Below are 19,495 nucleotides of genomic sequence, written 5' to 3'. Positions count from 1 at the left end.
GAATGCAGACAGGTGCCCTCCGTCTTAAAAATGTGCTTATGATCTCTCATGTTCTTTTTTTGGATCTCATTGAGTGCTTCGTACATTATCCCAACATGAAGCTAAGATAATGGAGTCACAGAACTATGACTGTCTCCCATTGGAACGCACATTTTTACCTTGGATTAAAATTTGCTTTTATTCATTAAACTCTGCTCTCCAGCATCTTCTGGTTGTCCTGTCAGAAGTTACTGTGATTGGCAGAGATCAGTCTTACAGATAATTAGAAGATAGCCTATCCTACCCTATTGAAGCAGTTTAGGATGTAGTCGAGTACTCATTAGTAAGTGGTTACCTTGAATAGGATTGGCAGATTTGAAACTTTGAATTTGCTGGATTCGATAAGCCCCAGAAGACAAGTATTGTTCCTGTATTAATAGTGCAAAGCAAAGAAGAAACACTATGCCTAAAATTAACTGCAGTAGCTTTTTCTTCCACTTTCCTTTGATAGTGTTGATGAAGTTGGTTACTTCTTGCTCTAGATGTTTAAGTTCAAATATCCCCTCAGGATTTGTACCTTACAGGTTATATGAGATTTTGTTTCATTCATTCATGCTTCTGTACAGTAAATAGCATCATCTGTGTACCAGAGACACTTCTAGGCCCCTGGGGATACAGTGGTGAACAAAAGGCAATACAAATAGGTAATCATTTATGTTCAATGTATTCTCCAATGAAGATTTTTAGAAACATTTACCCCCCCATATGAACATATTTTGTATAACTTGATAAGCCATAATTATGAACTGACTATGCTATAATGCTAATAAGGCATCTTTCGTTTTGGTAATAATGTGTCACACTCTCTTCACTCCCTCATCTCCTGGGACCTTTCATTTGTAGCATCATCATCCCATGTACACTAGGTTTCCTTTCAATAGCACAAACCATGAAGGACTCCATAATATGATCTGAACATAATCAACTGGATTGGTTCTTACCAGTTAATGAAATATGGGTTGATTTTCACTTTCGGCTGTAGCATTTGATTATTTGGGTTATTTGTGGTTTCAAAGTAGAGTTTTTATTTTTATCTTATAAAAGATTTTATTTGACAGTGTGCAAGCGCACAAGCAGGGGGAGTGGCAGGCAGAGGCAGAGAGAGAAGCAGGCTCCTTACAGAGCAGGGGGAGCCCGATATGGGACCCAGGACCCCGGGACCATGACCTGAGCTGAAGGCAGTGCTTAACCAACTGAGCCACCCAGGCGTCCTCAAATAGACATTTTAAAAAGTATTCAGGAAATTGATGGTTGATTTTAAATAGGTTCAGCATCAGCCTTCCACGCTGAGAAATCTGCCCGCTAGTTTCTCATCAACCAGTAATTAATACACTTGTGGAACCTTCAAATAATTACGAATGCTTTGGTTTCTTTTTTTTTTTTTTAAAGATTTTATTTATTTATTTGACACAGAGAGAGAGAGAAAGAAACACAAGCAGGGGGAGTGTGAGAGGGAGAAGCAGGCTTCCCGCGGAGCAGGGAGCCACACGCAGGGCCCGATTCCAGGACCCTGGGATCATGACCCGAGCCGAAGGCAGACACTTAACGACTGAGCCACCCAGGCGCCCCAATGCTTGGGTTTCTTACACACAAATATCTGAAGTCCTGTAGTGGAAGAAAAGGTTACTGCATTGTACAGATTAGGGTTTTTACATAATTGATAAATTCTACTTCTGCAGAGGAACCACACATTTTTTTTTTTAAAAGTAGAGATATGCTCTGATAGTCCTGTAACTGTTTGCTGTAGTGTTCCCTTTGCTCCAGCTGTCTGGAGTAGTTAAGTTTGTTCCTGAGGCCCAGCCGCTGAGAGGGAAGTCCCTACCCTCTAACAAGGCGTGAAGCTTCTCTTACAGTTGCTAATGCCTCACTGACCTTTTGCAAAAGGTCCTAGTTGCTCATCAGGTTGAGCGATCTTTCTCCCCCAAGAGCTAATTAAGTTTCTTATTTCTGATATGCTCTCCTTGGCAAATGTTTGAAAGGCTAGTATCAAAGCAGCTGTGATCTTGCATCTATCAAAATTTATAACTTCCTAGAGAAGTTTTCATTTTGGCACTAGGCCTGGCCTTAACACCAGGCATGCCCTGTTGAAAGCCTGCGGCAACATTTATATTCATTCTGGTTTTCTGCCTGCCCTAGTTCACTAGCTGTCAGTGGCCATCGGTACCTTTCAGGACCCGGTCCTGGTGTCTCCTGATTTTTTTGCTGCTCAGGTTGATATTTCTTGTTCATTCATCATTCCCTTATCTTACTTGCAAAATTCATGTTAGGCCTTGTCTTACCTCTGGTTGTTTACTGTTTGTATAAAAGTTTACCTTATACTATTCCACTAAGTATAAACTTAAATGGTTTCATTATTGCCATGAGTCATATTGGATTATTAAAAAGTATCAAAACCAGTGCTTTGATTGTTTACTAAATCGGTCTTTTAAAGAAAAAATTTTTTTTGTGAGATATGCAGACATTTTAAGCAATGCTAAAAAACAAAGGCAAATCTTATCTCCCAGATTGAATCATTAGATATGTTTGACATCCTTTCTGGATTGGCAGTTTTTCACAAAAATTAGTTTTTAACTTTTTAGATGACTCTTTTACCATGTTCTTCATCATTCTTAAAGATTCATTTCTTGGTTTCTCTTATCAACTTAAGTTTGCTCAATTATGAAGTTTATCTTCTCTTAACTTGTAGCTTTTACATCCTGACAAGGTTATAGTTGTGTGAGCTAGAAGTTAATTTTCTGCTCATTTTCCTTGGGGCAGTGTTCTGTATCCAGTTATAAATAACATTTGTGGACTTCCGTCCTCTCTGAAGTTCTGAATTGCTATACTAGATGTCATATGGAGGATAACCTTGAAAATACATTCCTGATTGCAGAACAACCTTGAGTAATTTTGAGATGACCTATATTGATACCATTGAAAATAACCGGGATGCTATTGTACTCTATAATTTTGAGTCCATGATCAAGTGATTTTTACAGTGAATTTATGCCTATAGATATTATTTGTAGGAATATTAAGCAAATCAACAAAGTTGTAGATGATTGCCTTTTACTTTAACAAAATAGAGAATTTAAGTTTTATTTCTTCTGAATATATCCATGTAAAATGAATGGGATTTATTTCCCAGAAAGTATTTTATTTGGATTTTAAAACAATTAGTATGTGAAAAATAGCTTTTGAAGAATATTAAGAAGTTGCATAGTTTTGATTCTCAAGAATTACTCTGAACAAGGGACATAATAAACTGGTTGTTGCTGTCATTACATTTTGCCACCATTTGTTTCTAGGGACGGTAAGAAGAGAGATTTTATATATTGCAGTTCCTTTAGTGCCAGCCACTTTTGTTGTCAAGTGGCACTAAGCCTAAAAACACATTACAGTTCTAACACATGCCATTTCTCTTTTAGGTTTTGGCTTGGTTTGAAGAAGGTGAAGAAACAATTACAGCCTTTGTAGAACCCTTTGTAATTTTACTTATATTAGTAGCCAATGCAATTGTGGGTGTATGGCAGGTAAGCAAAAATTCTGCAGTGCTAGAGTTCAACTTATATAAGTGATTTAAACTGTGTTAATCTGTTCTTTTTTTTCCTGATGTATTGACTTAAAAATATTTCTGGAAAATCTACATGTGCTTTTTCTTTTGTTTATTTAATGGCAACATTTTAGACCTCTCCTGCATGTATATACTGTTAAAATTGCTCATCCTTCATGCAGCATGGAGTTAAGAATAATGGATGAGAGAAGCTATTTGAGGAAAACCAGGAGATTTGAGAGTCAGTATCTGTATATTTCCTAGCTGCTTCCTGTGAAAAGTTGCATAAATTCAATGTCATTTTTATTCTCCTTGGATTTTTTTTTTTTTAAGCTGTAAAAATTTTTTTCCCTTCAGAGCATACTTCCGGCTGTTTTCCCTCAGTTGCCCAGGCCTTTCTGACTCACAGAATGGAAGTGAGTTTACAGAAATATAGTGGGAGTCCTACCCACCCCCCCCTTCATGTAATTGCTATTCTATATATATGTAGTTTAGAGGACTTTAAATTTCCTTTTTTTTTTTTTTTTTTAGGATTTCATTTATTTGACAGACACAGCAAGAGAGGGAACACAAGCAGGGGGAGTGGGGGAGGGAGAAGCAGGCTTCCCACTGAGCAGGGAGCCCGATGTGGGGCTCCATCCCAGGGATCATGATGTGAGCCCGAAGGCAGACGCTTAACGACTGAGCCACCCGGGCACCCCGAGTGCATCTACATTCTTAAAGTGGAAACATCTTATAAGCATACTTAGTCCTGTTAGAATTGTAAACTTCTGGGGTGCCTGGGTGGCTCAGTCAGTTAAGCAGCCAACTCTTGATTCGGCCCAGGTCATGATCTCAGGATCGCGAGATCCAGCCCTATGTCAGGCTTCCCACTCAGCAGGGAATCTGCTTGAGGTTCTTCCTCTCCTTTTGCCCTGCCCACCCCACACACACACAATTGCACTCTCTCTCTAAAATAAGTAAATCGTTAAAAAAAAAAATTGTAAACTTCTGATCTTATTAATAAACATGAAGGCCTTTATGTAGTGGGCTCATATAGAAGGATGGTCTACTTAGAAGAAAATATTGTGCTATATTTCTCTTATTTTAATTTTTTTCTGAAGTTGTTTATATTTAAGTAGAAGTGATCCCTTTGTGAATAATATAGGCAAAAGAAACAATATACAGCATTAGATTGTCCTTCTCAAGCTAGTAATACATATTTTCCTATTAAATAATTTATGCTAGTTACTAGGTAGATACTTTACATACATTCCCATGTCATTGTTATAGTGATCTTATAAGACAAACGATACTCCCATTTGACAGATGTGTGACATTGAGGTTCAGAGTGATTGTCTTCTTAAAGGCTATATGGGTAGTACAGAGTATCTGGGACTTGAATCTAGGCCCAGGCTTAATCCAAATTTGAAGTAAAATTTTACAGCAGTTTTCACAGGACTTTTATATTTATCTTAGTTTAAAAAATAACATTCTTAGGTTTTAATCTCATTTACATAGTATACAGAATGGTATGAGCAATACTGAAGAGTTCTTGCTTCTGGAAGTAAGGGAAGTTATAAGTAGAGTGTAAGGTAGTATTGGGAGGTTGGCGGGAGGCACATGCTGCTGACCAGTGTCATCAAAGAAGGTGACAAGTGATTGGGAACTAGAGAGATCGAGAATTGTTCCAATTTTAGTATATATGCTGCTGAAGTGAGCACTTGATAGAACTGTTTGGGGTTGTTTTTTTTTTTTTAATATTTGTTTCAGGGGTACAGGTCTGTGATTCATCAGTCTTACACAATTCATAGTGCTCACCATAGCCCATACCCTCCCCAGTGTCCATCACCCAGCCACCCCATCCCTCCTACCCACCTCCACTCCAGCAACCCTCAGTTTGTTTCCTGAGATTAAGAGTCTCTTATGGTTTGTCTCCCCCTCCGGTTTCGTCTTGTTTCATTTTTCCCTCCCTTCCCTTATGACCCTCTGTCTTTTTTCTCAAATTCCTCATATCAGTGAGATCATGTAATAGTTGTCTTTTCTCTGACTTATTTCACTTAGCATAATACCCTCTAGTTCCATCCATGTCGTGCAAATGGCAAGATTCCATACTTTTTTTGATGGCTGCATAATATTCCATTGTATATATATACCACATTTTCTTTATCCATTCATCTGTTGATGGACATCTAGGCTCTTTCCATAGTTTGGCTATTGTGGACATTGATGCTATAAACATTGGGCAGCACGTGCCCCTTCGAATCACTACATTTTTATCTTTGGGGTAAATACCAGTAGTGTAATTGCTGGGTCATAGGGTAGCTCTATTTTCAACCTTTTGGGGAACCTCCATACTGTTTTCCAGAGTGGCTGCACCAGCTTGCATTCCCACCAACAGGATATAACCTATTTGAATACATGATCATTTGTTTCCCTTTCCCACCCCTACATTCTAAATATTCCTTTTGATCATTTGAGTTGAGAGGAAGTCTTTTAAAGGAATTTTAATTGGCATTTTTGTCCTTGGGGTCTGAGATAATTTATCTTTAATGCTTCTAATTTAAATGTACTTTTGCTGATTTTGAGTAGAAGTAAAATACAGTGCTCCTGGGATATCTCTCAACCTTGAGCAATCTAGTTAAACTCTATCTGACATGACCTTGAAGAGGGAGAAAAGGAATTAAAACTGCCACAGTTAACAAATGGGAGAGGTAGTCCTATGAAAAAAAGTGGTTTCAAATTTGACTAACTGAATAGCAGCAGTGCTGAGAATTTATTCTTTTACAATATCAGTAGCATTTGAACTTAAAAGGACCTTATAGCAATGACATTTAATTAGAATTAAATATTCTAGCATTTCTGTTAATTACAAGGTGATACAGATAATATTCTTTAAGCAAATCTGATGGGGTTGAAATTATTTTTATCATGAGGTTCCCAAATTTAACGTATTCTATACTTTTTCACAGATGTAAACATTTAAAGTGAGACTCATGCCATTCGCTTTCAGTTTTAAGCCCTCTAACTTCACTTTAAGCAGGTTTTGGGATTTTTTGCGACAGACCATAATTCTTACACTAAGGTAAAAAATGAGATTACAGGGACACCTGGGTGGCTCAGAATTTGGTCTCTGGGTCCTGGGATTGAGCTCCGCATTGGGCTTCCTGCTCAGTGGGGAGTCTGCTTCTCTCTCTCCCTCTGCCCCTCTACCCTGCTTGTGTGCTCTCTCTCTCTCGCTCTATCTCAAATAAATAAAATCTTTTTTTAAAAAATGAAATCATATAGTATTGTGTGTAAATTCTACCCAGATAAGGTTAAAATGAGCTTTGGGGTGCCTGGCTGGCTCAGTCGTTAAGCATCTGCCTTCGGCTCAGGTCATGATCCCAGGGTCCTGGGATCGAGCCCCGCATCGGGCTCCCTGCTCAGCGGGAAGGCTGCTTCTCCCTCTCCCACTCGCCCTGCTTGTGTTCCCTCTCTCGCTGTGTCTCTCTCTGTCAAATAAATAAATAAAATCTTTAAAAAAAATAAAAGCTTAAATTGAGCTTTATATCAGAAGGCAAGAAGTGAGAAGTGAGAGAAATGAATCCTTTCCTTTGTGCTTTGAGTAACCTCACCTGGGCATGCACTGTGTAGATTTGCTCCTTGACTTCTAATTGCTTACTCTCCAAAAGGAGAGCAGACAAATTTGGCACATGTGCTTTTCTTTTTCTTTTCTTTTTTTCCTTCCCTTGAACTTTCCTGTAGCCTTTTTTTTTTTTTTAACATATTTTGATTTCTACATCTTTCATCTCAAAATTTGGAAAGAAAAGCTATGTATGACTAAGGTTTGATATATTTGTATACAGTATTACAGTAAATGTATATATGCTATGGGACTGGCAGTTCTTGTTTTTTGGTTTTTTAGGGGGAGGTGGAAGGGAGGTAGAGGGAAACCTAATCGGGGTCCACACCCAGCACAGGGCCCAACAGGGCTTGATTTCACAATCCTGAGATCATGATCTGAGCCGAAATCAAGGGTCAGCTACTTGGGGAGCCTGGGGGGCTCAGTCAAGCGTCTGACTCTTGGCTTCAGCTCAGGTCATGATCTCAGGGTCATGAGTTCTAGCCCCACCTCGGGCTCTACACTCAGCATGGAGTCTGGTTAAGATTCTCTCTCGCTCTCTGTCTGCCCTGCCACCCATGCACGTGCATGCTCTCTCTCAAAATAAATGAATCTTAAAGGAAAAGTTGGATATTTAAAATGACTGAGCCACCCAGGCACCCCAGCACTGACAGTTCTATGATGAGATTCCAACCATTTATTAGTCTTCACTACTGCAGAGATTTCTAGGATTTGAGATGTAACTTGATTTTATTTTTTATTTATTTATTTTTTTTTATTTATTTGAGAGAGAGAGAATGAGAGATAGAGAGCACGAGAGGGAAGAGGGTCAGAGGGAGAAGCAGACTCCCCGCCGAGCAGGGAGCCCGATGCGGGACTCGATCCCGGGACTCCAGGATCATGACCTGAGCCGAAGGCAGTCGCTTAACCAACTGAGCCACCCAGGCGCCCTGTAACTTGATTTTAATTCATCACTCATAACATGTATTATTTGCCAAAACACAGTCTAAATAGTTTGTAAATCCTCATAGCCCTTGCGGTAGTAGTGCTGGTGTCCAGGTTTTGTAGGCACCAAACCTGTGTGTTGTGTAACTCATGCACAATCACTCAGCTGTTAAGTGGAAAAGCCTGGAGTGAACCTAGGCAGTCCAGCCCCAGACAATCACTTTTCATGTGAGACAGGATCAGTTTTCAGTGGTGTGGCTGTGACTGGAGGTGAGGGCCTTGTTACACAGTGGGCTTGGGGACAACAGATTCTGTAACTGCTTTTTCTTGTTAGGATTTTATTCCCTGTTCAGGTCTGTTAGGGTGCTTAATTCTTCATTTTTTAGCACAAAATTGTAAGAGCCTGGTGTTTTATCATCTTAGGTGAATTGTTTACAAGTATCATTAATGTGCATCTTTTGTGTCTTTTTTCCTAAAGTTTGGAAGTCTAAGATTTGATTCCTTGGACTAAAATACTAATTGCAGTGGCAAGTATGTGTTTACTACTTTTATCTTTTTTATAGGAAAGAAATGCTGAGAATGCAATCGAAGCCCTTAAGGAATATGAGCCTGAAATGGGCAAAGTATATCGACAGGACAGAAAGAGTGTCCAGCGGATTAAAGCTAAAGACATCGTTCCTGGTGATATTGTAGAAATTGCTGGTGAGTTGAGTTTGTCATTTTTGTTTTATTCTAGATTGTGTGTCTTAATGCATTCCTTTCTCAAAAGCCTTTCTCAAGACTCATAATTAAGTGTTTTAAAAATTGTGCTCAGGGACACCTGGGTGGCTCAGTTGGTTAAGCGTCTGCCTTCAGCTCAGGTCATGATCCCAGGGTCCTGGGATCGAGCCCCATAGCAGGGAGCCCGCTTCTCCCTCTCCCACTCCCCAGTTGTACTTAATACTTTTGGTCCATGGTAAGACACTAGCACTAGTGAAATAATGAACTTAATCTCTATTTGACAATTAGTTGAAGTGAGCAATTTAGAAGGCTAGTTAAGGGCTACATAGTTTTTCCTGTTTTGATTCTGATACAAATGTTTAGTCATACTTGTAACTATCAAACTAAGTAGATTGTTAAGGGTAATTTCCCGGCCCTAAAAAGCTCTGCTTTAAAATACTTCTGCATAACACAGAGCCAGGGGTCTCAGCTTTAAAAACCTTCAAACAGTTTGTGAATTCAGTGCAAGGCCAGAGCTCTCCACAGATCTTAAAGGGGTTTGTATTCTCATTGCTCAAGATCAGTACCATGTTTTTAGGCAGCCCTGAATGCCCAGAACCAATAAGAACAGTCTAGTCTTTTTGCTGGAGAGTTATATCAGATTATTCACAGTGTCATGGTTTTTCACACCTTGCTGAGCTCCGAATACTTTTTACCAGTTGATCCTTGAACAGTGAAGGAGTTGGGGCGCTCAGGAATCCATGTATAACTTTTGACTTCCCAAAAACTTTACTGCTATTAGACTACTGTTGGCCTTATATACAGAACATAGTCAGTTAAGACGTTCTGTATATTTGTATGTTTTATATATTGTATTCTTAAAGTAAGCTAAAGAAAATAAAATGTTATTAAGAAAATCATAAGAGAAGATACAGGGGTGCCTGGGTGGCTCAGTCAGTTAAGTGTCTGCCTTCAGCTCAGGTCATGATCTCAGGGTCCTGGGATGGAGCCCCGAGTCGGGCTCCCTGCTCGGTGGGGAGCCTTCTTCTCCCTCTCCCACTCCCCCTGCTTGTGCTCGCTCTCTCTCTTTTTCTGTCAAATACACAGGATTGTATTTTTAAAAATCCATTTTTTAAACTAATTTTGACATTAAGAATATTGCAAGAATAGTAACAGTTCCCACATATCCTTTACCCAGATTCTCAAAAGTGTTAATGTTTTATCACATGTGCATTATCCTTTTTCAGTTGATACCTATACATTCACACATTTTTGTCTGAACTATTTGGGAGTACGTCGTAAGCATGATGCCTCTTTATCCTTAATACTTGAGTATTTATAAAATCAAGGGCATTCTCTTTGTATAAGTTCCGTACAATTATCAAAATCAGGAAATTGATACAGAACTTGTCTAATCGACAACCTCATTCAGTTTTTACCACTTGTCACAGTGGATTTTATAGCAAAAATAAGAATTAGAGAGGGAATTCTGGCTGTGATAACAGAAAATAGGTCAGAATGGGGAAGGCTAGAGATAGGCTATTTGATAGTCTAGGCCAAAGGTGATGAGGCAAGAGATAATGAGAGCAGTAGCATTAAGAATAACGAGGGAAGGATTTTGAGTTTATGAATAGTGGTTCTTAAGCGGAGGTGCACATCAGAATCATCTGGGGGCACCCTTTAAAGTTTTTACCAGGCCCAGTCCCAAAATAATTGAATCTCCCTTGGGCATGAAATTATGGCCTTTATAGTTTGACAGTCTCAAATTTCAATGCTGAGTGACATATTTTAATAACCAGATGGGGGGCGCCTGGGTGGCTCAGTCGTTAAGCATCTGCCTTCGGCTCAGGTCGTAATCCCAGGGTCCTGGGATCGAGCCCCGCGTCGGGCTCCCTGCTCCGCGGGAAGCCTGCTTCTCCCTCTCCCACTCCCCCTGCTTGTGTTCCCTCTGGCTGTGTCTCTCTCTGTCAAATAAATAAAATCTTTAAAAAAAAATAACCAAATGGGTGTGTGGAGCTGCCTGGGCTTGGAATGTAGAATCAAAGCCACTGGCAGGATTTCTGATTGAGGTGACTGGATGGTGATGGTGCTTGTAATTGAGGAAGGAAACCTCAGAGGAAGATGGTTTGTCTTTCCAGATGTACGTATGTGAGAGGTGCAGTTGCTGATAATGTCACCTAAATTTGTGTATGAGATTCCATTTGACTTCATATGTTTTCCTTTTCTCCAGTTTAATCTGGTAATATACTCGTATACTCTTCAGCCTCTCACACTAAAAATATTTTAAGAGTTTTTATGCTGGTTAGGCTATATCAGTACATTGAGTCTATATGAAAAGTTAGGGAGGGGCGTCTGGGTGACTCAGTCGTTAGGTGTCTGCCTTCAGCTCAGGTCATGATCCCAGGGTCCTGGGATCAGGCCATGCGTCAGGCTCCCTGCTTGTCGGGAAGCCTGCTTCTCCCTCTGACGCTCCCCCTGCTTGTGTTCCCTCTCTCGCTGTGTCTCTCTCTGTCAAATAAATTTTAAAAAATCTTTTAAAAAAAGAAAAGTTAGAGAAATTACCAATCAAGCGTTTATCCTGAGTTTGCATCAGTAAGTGACAGTGGTAAATAGTGTCAGAGGAAGCTGTAACCTTGACCTTCAAGGCATCTTCCCTTTTGAAGAGATAAAGACCAGCTCCTCTTTGGATTTGTCTTTTCTTCTCAATCTGGTTGCTCTCCAGGCTTTCCTGTCTCAGTATGTCATTCTGACCACCTAAGTAGCTGAGAGAAGCTTGGGAGTCATCTTGGTCCTTCATTCTCGTTATCTTTCTCTAAGACCGTTTGATTCTGTCTCCAAAACAAACCCAAATTTGTGAATTTGTTTCCTCAGTCACCAGCTCATACTGGGACTGTCCTTGTGTCTTTACTGGGCTCTGGCTTCCTTTGTCACCTTCTTCCAGTCCTTTCTCTACATAGCAGCCAGAGCAATTTCCTAAAGGTCCTGTTGTTCACTCACCTGCTAAAATTGTTCAGTGGCTTCCTGATTGCACCTGAAATATAAAATTCTTTTCACCTAAAAGACCTTGCATCGTATGGCTCCTGCTTGCTTGTATGATTTCATCTCATGCCTCTCCTTATGCTCTAGCCGTACAGGCCTCTATTTTTCGTTTTCAATACCACCGAACTTTCCTGGCCTTTTTTGGGAAGTTGAGCAAACTTTATATAATTTATTAATTTACCCAGATCTCACAGTGGCAAAGCTTTGGTTATAGCCCTTATTTACCTGACTTTTCTTGCCCACTGTGAAATTCTATTTCCTATAATGTAGTATTTTTATGTTTGTATGTGTTTGATGGTTTAGGAAGGACAAATAATGATTGATTCAGTGTGTGTGACCTAAAACTTCCAGTCTACTGGAGTACCCTTATTTGTGTATATGTTGTGGTAAAATACACAGAATATAAAGTTTACTATTTTAACTGTTTTTAAATGTATTAGTTCCGTGGCATTAAGCACATTGACATTGTTGTGCGACCATCTCCAGACCATCATCCATTCATCTCCAGAACTTTTTCATTTTCTCAAACTGACCTTCTGGTCCCATTGAACAGTTACTTCCCTTTAAGCCCTTTTCCAGCTTCTGGCAACTACTGCCTTTCTTTTACTATTCAAAAAACAATCGGTTTAATATTAAGAAGATGAGTTTAAATCCCTCATCTTAGGTGAATAGACTTACTAGTAACTATTTTAAGCAATAAACATGTTTAAACCCCCATTCTGCTTTCACCTCTTTCTAAAACCTTTGTGGGGAGTGCAAGCAGTTCTAATAGTTTAATGCTTTTTCCTTCCTACTCTTTCCCCCACTGTACACGGATTGCTAAAAGCATGTGCGGTGCTTCAACATTGGGCTCTTGTATACTACTGTTCTTGAATTTTGACCATTCTGAGGGATGCAGAACATTAGTAGTCACTCCCCCCGCCCCTTTCCCCTAGGCCCCAGCAGCCACAGTTTATTCTGGGTATTGCATATAAATGGGACCATACAATATATGGCCTTTGAGACTGCCTTCTTCACCTGGTATATTGTTTTTCAGAATTCATGCAGCATGGGTCTCGTATTTTTTTCGTCATGTGTATAACGTATCTCGTTACTTTTTATGGCTGAATATCCCATTGTTCGGGTGTACCACATTTATCCATTCATCAGTTCACCAACATTTGGGTTGTTTCCCCTTCTTGGCCATTATGAATAATGCTACTGTGAATATTTGTGTACAAGTTTTTGTGTAAACATATGCTTTCAATCTCTTAGGTACGCCTTTAGCCATGGCATTGCTGGGGCATATGACTACTCTAACATTTTGAGCAGCTTCCAATCTGTTATCTGAAGTGGTTGCGTTATTTTTCATTTCTACCAGCAACATTTAAGTTCTAGTTTCTCCACATTCTCACCAACAGTTGATATTATCTTTGTTTTCTAATTTTAGCCATGAAGTGGTATCTTCCCAAATTTCCTAATGATGTTGAGCATCTTGTCTTATGTTTATTTTCTGTTAGTATGTTGTCTTTGGAGAAATGTCTTTTCAAATCCTTACCTATTTAAATTGGGTTATTTGTCTTTTTAGTGATCTGTAAGGTTTTGTTTTGTTTTGTTTTTACATATCCTGTCTTATCAGATATGTTTTCTGGTAATTTTCCCCATTCTGTAGGTTTTCTTTTTACTTTCTTGGTGTCCTTTGTAGCATAAATATTTTTGATTTTGATAAAGTCCCATTTGTCAGTTTTTTTCTTTTGTTGCTTGTGCTTTTGGTGTCCTAAGGTACTGTTGCCTAATCTTAGGTCACAAAGGTTTTTCTATGTGGTGGGAGGTGTGTAGGTGTTGGGCTTCCTTCTTTTGCAATTTGGATATCCAGTTGTCTGAGCACCATTTGTTGAAAAGACATTCATTGAATTGTCCTGGCACACTTGTCCAAAATCAATTGACCACATTTTCCACTACAAATGGACTATTATTCCATTGATCTGTGTGTCTGTCCTTACGCCAACACCACACTGTCTTGGTTACTGTAGTTTTGTGTAGTAAGTTTTGACATCATTGAGTTTGTGTCCTCTCTACTTCGTTGTTTTTCTTTATGGTTTGGAGTATACTGGGTCCCTTGCATTTCCATATAAATTTAAGATTAGCTTGCTGATTTCTCCAAAACAAAACAAAAACCTGGGATCTTGGTAAGAGTTATGTTAATTGTATAGATAATTTTGGGGAATATGGCCACCAACAACATTAAATCTTCCAGTGCAAGAAAATGCCCCTTGGATGATGATGTAGGATGTCTTTCCATTTATTTAGGTCTTTTATTTTAGCATTCTGTTGTTTACAGTGTACAAGTCTTGCACTTGTTTATTTGTAAGTATTTTATGTTTTTTTTTTGTTTGGAAGCTATGTGTAATTGGGATTGTTTTCTCTATTTCATTTTTAGATTATTCTTTGCTGGTGTATAGAAATACAATTGATTTTTGTCTGTATCTTAAACCTTGCAATCTTGCTGGAATCTTACTAGTTTTTTAAGAGCCCTTAAGATTTTCTCTAAATAAGATCATGTTATTTGCAAACAAATATTTCTGCGTCTTTCCCATCTGGGTGCCTTTTGTTTCTTTTTCTTGTTTAATTGCCCTAGAAGTGGCAAGAGTAGACATCCTTGTCTTGTTCCTGATCATAGGGGGTAAGTGTAGTCTTTTACCATGAAGTCTTATGTTAGCTGTGGCTTTTGTAGGTGGCCCTTATCATGTTGAAGCTAGATTACAATTTAATTTTTAGGTTGTCAATATATTGTTTGGTCTGTTTGGTGACTTTTCATGGTGGTTGTGTATCTATATCCAAATTAGAAATCATAGTTTTGCTGAATTACTAGAACCAGTGGGTCACCGAATTGGGTAACACGTAATCCTAAGACATGTACAAGGATGTATGGAACCTTTTTGGATAAACATACTGTGACGACAGATAAATAAGTGTTTATTTATTAAAACATTAAAACTATACATGTTGAGGCTTTTTAACTTACTTTTATTAGGATTAATAATCTGATTGACTCTGCCATTTGGCATTTAGCACAGTAATTCAGTTCTGTGAACCAAAGAAATGAACTTGAATTTTAAGTGTAGATCTAAATTATTTCTTGGCAGTCAGTCTTACTGTCTACATAGCCTAAGGGATAAATGGGACGATCTGTGCTTTTAGACATGGTAACTTTTATATTTTCATTTAAATTACGAAATTAAGTTTGAGGGATTCTTTGATGAATTGAAAAACTGGAGAATATTGTGAACTATTTTGGAGATAAAAGCAAGTGTGGAGTTACTATTTGGATACTTAGGAAAAAAAAGATCTTTTTGTAGCCATCTTTTTGGATACAAGGTTCATCTCTTAAATTCAGGTGATAAAGTCCTTTCTGCTAGCTTTTGGATGAGTATAGAGTAGTTTTGCTGAACTTTCTGGACCAGGAGGTTTTTTGAGGGGGAGATGTAGGGATTAAGGAAGTTAAATTTCAGATGTTGCTATACCAGATAATAACCTTTCCAAGGAGACATTGTGTAAGCATGCATAGCAAATGCTATGTAAACCTTAGAAGTATCTAGAATATAGGAGCCAAATAAAATTGCTTTGGCAAGTAAAATACGGAGATAGTTACTACATTTTCAACATCTGAAGCCACAGCACTTTTGTATTACCTTAATGCCAGGAAAATATTTGGATGGCTGGAAACCCAAATTAGTAAAATCAGGTATAATTTTATGAGAAACAAACATCCATATTTTTATGTTTTCTGGATTATCTGCTAATCTTACAAAGTGAAGCAAGCTATGGTAGTCATAAAAGTCTTCACTTCAGAATTTTAGGGGTTCTAGTATGCCTGGGGGGTTATTTATTGACTCTCAAGGCCATTGTTTTCAGGATTGTTTAAAACAAACTTTATGGGGGCACCTGGGTGGCTCAGTCGTTAAGCGTCTGCCTTCGGCTCAGGTCATGATCCCAGGGTCCTGGGATCGAGCCCCGCATTGGGCTCCCTGCTCTGCAGGAAGCCTGCTTCTCCCTCTCCCACTCCCCCTGCTTGTGTTCCTTCTCCCGCTGTCTCTCTCTCTCTGTCAAATAAATAAATAAAATCTTTAAAAAAAAAAACAACAAACTTTATGTGTGTTGGTAACCTGGAGTTGGTGAATAGTACAAAGACAGAAGTATCCTTAGATGATTTCTGTCCTATAGTAAGTATACTTTAGAGCAAATCATATCTTAAGATTATGTGATAGAAATGACAGTCTTAACTAAAATTACATTTGCTTTAGCTTCTAAAGAGATTGATTTATTTCCTACAATGAAAAGTTAATGTTCAGTAAGTACTGCCAGCAGTTTTGGGATTTAGTCAGCAAAAAAACTAATTCTTAAACTTGGCAACTATTTAAGGGAAGAAAAGTTCCACTGTTGATAGTCACCTTCCAGTAATGGAAATTAATAACCTGTGAAGCGATGTTTCCAAGCAGTTGAGGGAAAGGAAAGACAAAGTTGTAAAATACAAAGATGACTGATTGACAAAAGAACCTGGATTATTATTCTAATTCTGCATGACACTGGACAGATTAACCTCTACAGAATTGGGTAATTGGAGTAGGCTTTTTTAAGGAGCTTTCTGGCTCTAGAAGATGTCTGATTCTGATAACACGGTCTTATCATTTGTTAACTGGGGCCATGAGTCCAGGTGTACTTTTGCTTTTAGGAAAAAAAGGATTTGGAGCAGTCTGAAAGTCAGCAAACACTTTGATCCATAACTGCCAAGCTCCCTAACCGCTAATACAAATACCCAAGATTCTGTGCTGTAGAGCAGAGAGGTGTTTTTTGTTTTGTTTTGTTTTGTTTGGCATACAGAGCCTTTTAGTAAATATTTGAGGCTCTGTGGGCCCCACACAGTCTCTGTAGAAAAATATATATAATTTTTTTAATTAAGCCTCTAAAATTGTAAATATCATTCTTGTCTTACAGGCTCTCTTATTTTTAATTTTTTTATTGTTAATCACCATACATTACATCATTAGTTTTTGATGTAGTGTTCCATGATTCATTGTTTGTGCATAACACCCAGTGCTCCACGCAGAACGTGCCCTCTTTAATACTTACAGGCTCTTTTAAAGATTTATTTATTTATTTTATTTATTTGAGAGAGCATGTGTGTGCACCCACTTGAAGGGGGGACTGGGAGAGGGAGAGGGAGAGAATCTCAGCAGACTCCATGCTGAGCTCAGAGCCTGACCTGGGGCTCTGTCTCAGGACCCTGGGATCATGACCTGAGCTGAAATCAAGAGTCAGACCCCTAACTTGCTGAGCCATCCAGGTGCCCCATTGAGAGCTCTTTTAAAAACAGACAAAACAGGCCTTCAGATCTGGTTAGCTGCTTAGAGCAATGTTTTTTGAAAGTACGTACTCCATATGATCCAGCAATTCCATTTCTGGGTATATATCTGAGGGAAAGGAAATCACTATCCCAAAGAAATATCTGTACCCCCCCATGTTACTTGTAGTGTTGTTTGCAATAGGCAAGACATGGAAACAACCTAAACATCTGTTGGTGGATGAATGGGTAAAGAAATGTGTTATATATGTGCAGTGGAATATTACTCAGCCATAAAAAAGAAGGAAATCATGCCATTTGCAACAATACAGATAGACCTTGAGGGTGTTAAGTGAAATAAGTCAGAGAAAGGCACATATTGTGTGGTCTCACTTATATGTAGAATCTAAAAAACAAAACAAAAACTCCTAGAAACAGATCAGATTGGCGTTTGCCAGGGACATCCAGGTGAGGTAACTGGGTGAAGGTGGCCAAAAGGTACAAAATTCCAGTTGTAAGACAGATGTTCAGGGGATGTAATGTCAAACATGGTGACTATAGTTAACAACACTCTATATTTGAAAGTTGCTAAAAGCTCTTCTCACAAGGAAAAAAATTATAACTATGAGCTGGCGGATGTATTAACTAATTGTAGTAATCATTTTGCAGTTTATACATATATCACATCACGTTGTACACCTTAAGCTTATACAGTGTTATATGTTGATCTCAAACTGGGGAGGGGGAAAAGAAGTATAATTAAGTAGTGTAATCAAGCAAAATATTGTTAAGCAATTTACATACTATTGCTGGAACATTGTTAAATAGGTTTTACCTGTTTCTAAAATGATAAACCTGGGGTGCCTGACTGACTCAGTTGATAGAGCCTGAGACTCTCTTGATCTCGAGATCATGAGTTTAAGCCCTGACATTGGGAGTAGAGATTACTTGCCTCCCCAAAAAACAAAAAAACAACAAAAAAACCCAAATGCTCTAAAATGATAAACGTGGATCAGAGAAGTAGAAGCAAAAATGTATGACCAAATACGGTGGGGAGCAGGTTTGCTCTCTTGCCTTTTCCCCCCGTATGGAGTTGTTTCGCAGTGAGAAGGATAGAAGAAAAAATGGCTAGCTGGAGGTGTAAGTCTGAGCCTCTGCATCCAGATAGTGTAGAAATCGGTATCTTAGGTGTTCCTGTAAGCCATAGTTCTGTTTCAGAATGAGAGATGTTAAGTTCTTAATCTTAAGAACTTGTACATAAGCAGAAGAGCAAATAGTCTTATAGAAATCAGCGCAGATGTATTAGAAGCAGAGAGTTTTGAGACCTAGGGCCCTTCATTCATCAGTCAGGGTAGCTAAGACTTTTAAGAACCTGAGAAACAAGGGACTCAGGAAGGTCTCCCTCAACCATCAGATCACGATGGACTAGTTGATCTTGAAGCCTCACCTAAATCTCCTGGGGCTGGCATTTCCTGATTTCCTGTAATTACCTCCTCCCCATTCCCCATGACTCAGAGGTAGTCACAGTACCAGTAAGTACCATCTCCATCCATGTCACTCTGATAAAGATTTTGGAAAAATCAGAAGAAAGGACATTGTATTGGGAACACATTTCCTAAGTGTGATACAGAACTTTCAAGACCACCAGATTTGACTATGTAAAAATGTAAAACAACTTTGATCTTGAAGATAAAAGAATTTTGAAAAATAAAGTATTCCAATGCTCAGAAAAATAGAAGATTGAGAATGAAGAAATGGCAAGGATTAAATTTGGTGGGAGTATATGTGGGAAAATTTTGCTTCTATGAATCTGTCCTCCGGAAGTAATCTCAGTGCACAAAGATGTTCAGCATATAACAGTGTAATAGGAAAAATAAGAAATGGCTAGATGGCCATGAAAATGGTAACTGACTGACTGTGTAGTGTGGATATAAACGCTGTGACCTTGAGCAAGTTTGCTTTGCCTCATTTTTCTCATCTGTAAACTGGGAATGAAGATAACCACCTCTTTCTTAGAATTATGAAGGTTGTTAGTAACCCATAAAGCCCTTATGGCAGTGGTTGGTATGGAATAAGCAGGCATTCCCCAAATTTTAGTGGGTGTTAGCACTATGCAGCCATTAAAAAAGCATGAGACAGATAAGTATATATTAATGTAAAAGGTTTGTGATTTCTGTTTTAATAAAGTTTTAGTAAGTGTTATCCATAGATGCCTAGGAGAGAAAGATGTTAACAGCTGGTATCTATTTGGATGAGGGGACTGAGGAACGGGTTTTCACCTTTTAAAAAGCAGGCTTTTGTAATAATGAGAAAACTGTTGGTGGGTATGCCAGATACT

The 19,495-nt window shown here is 38.7% G+C and overlaps 1 protein-coding gene across 1 annotated transcript in view; it reads left to right on the top strand.

The window, feature by feature from the left end:
• The window catches only part of ATP2A2 (ATPase sarcoplasmic/endoplasmic reticulum Ca2+ transporting 2), a 57,274-nt gene that overhangs the window by 5,334 nt on the left and 32,445 nt on the right, over positions 1-19,495 (top strand). The window contains exons 4-5 of the mRNA XM_028116488.2: positions 3,447-3,551; positions 8,663-8,801. Coding sequence (XP_027972289.1) covers positions 3,447-3,551; positions 8,663-8,801 — 244 coding nt within the window. The remainder of the gene's footprint in view (positions 1-3,446; positions 3,552-8,662; positions 8,802-19,495) is intronic.

The sequence above is a fragment of the Eumetopias jubatus genome, unplaced genomic scaffold, assembly GCF_037043125.1.
Source record: "Eumetopias jubatus isolate StellerSeaLion01/CBP00866 unplaced genomic scaffold, mEumJub1_p1.0 scaffold_16, whole genome shotgun sequence".
NCBI classification, from domain to species: Eukaryota; Metazoa; Chordata; class Mammalia; order Carnivora; family Otariidae; genus Eumetopias; species Eumetopias jubatus.
Note: the sequence above shows the minus strand (reverse complement) of the source record. Positions and strands in the feature narration are given on the sequence as shown.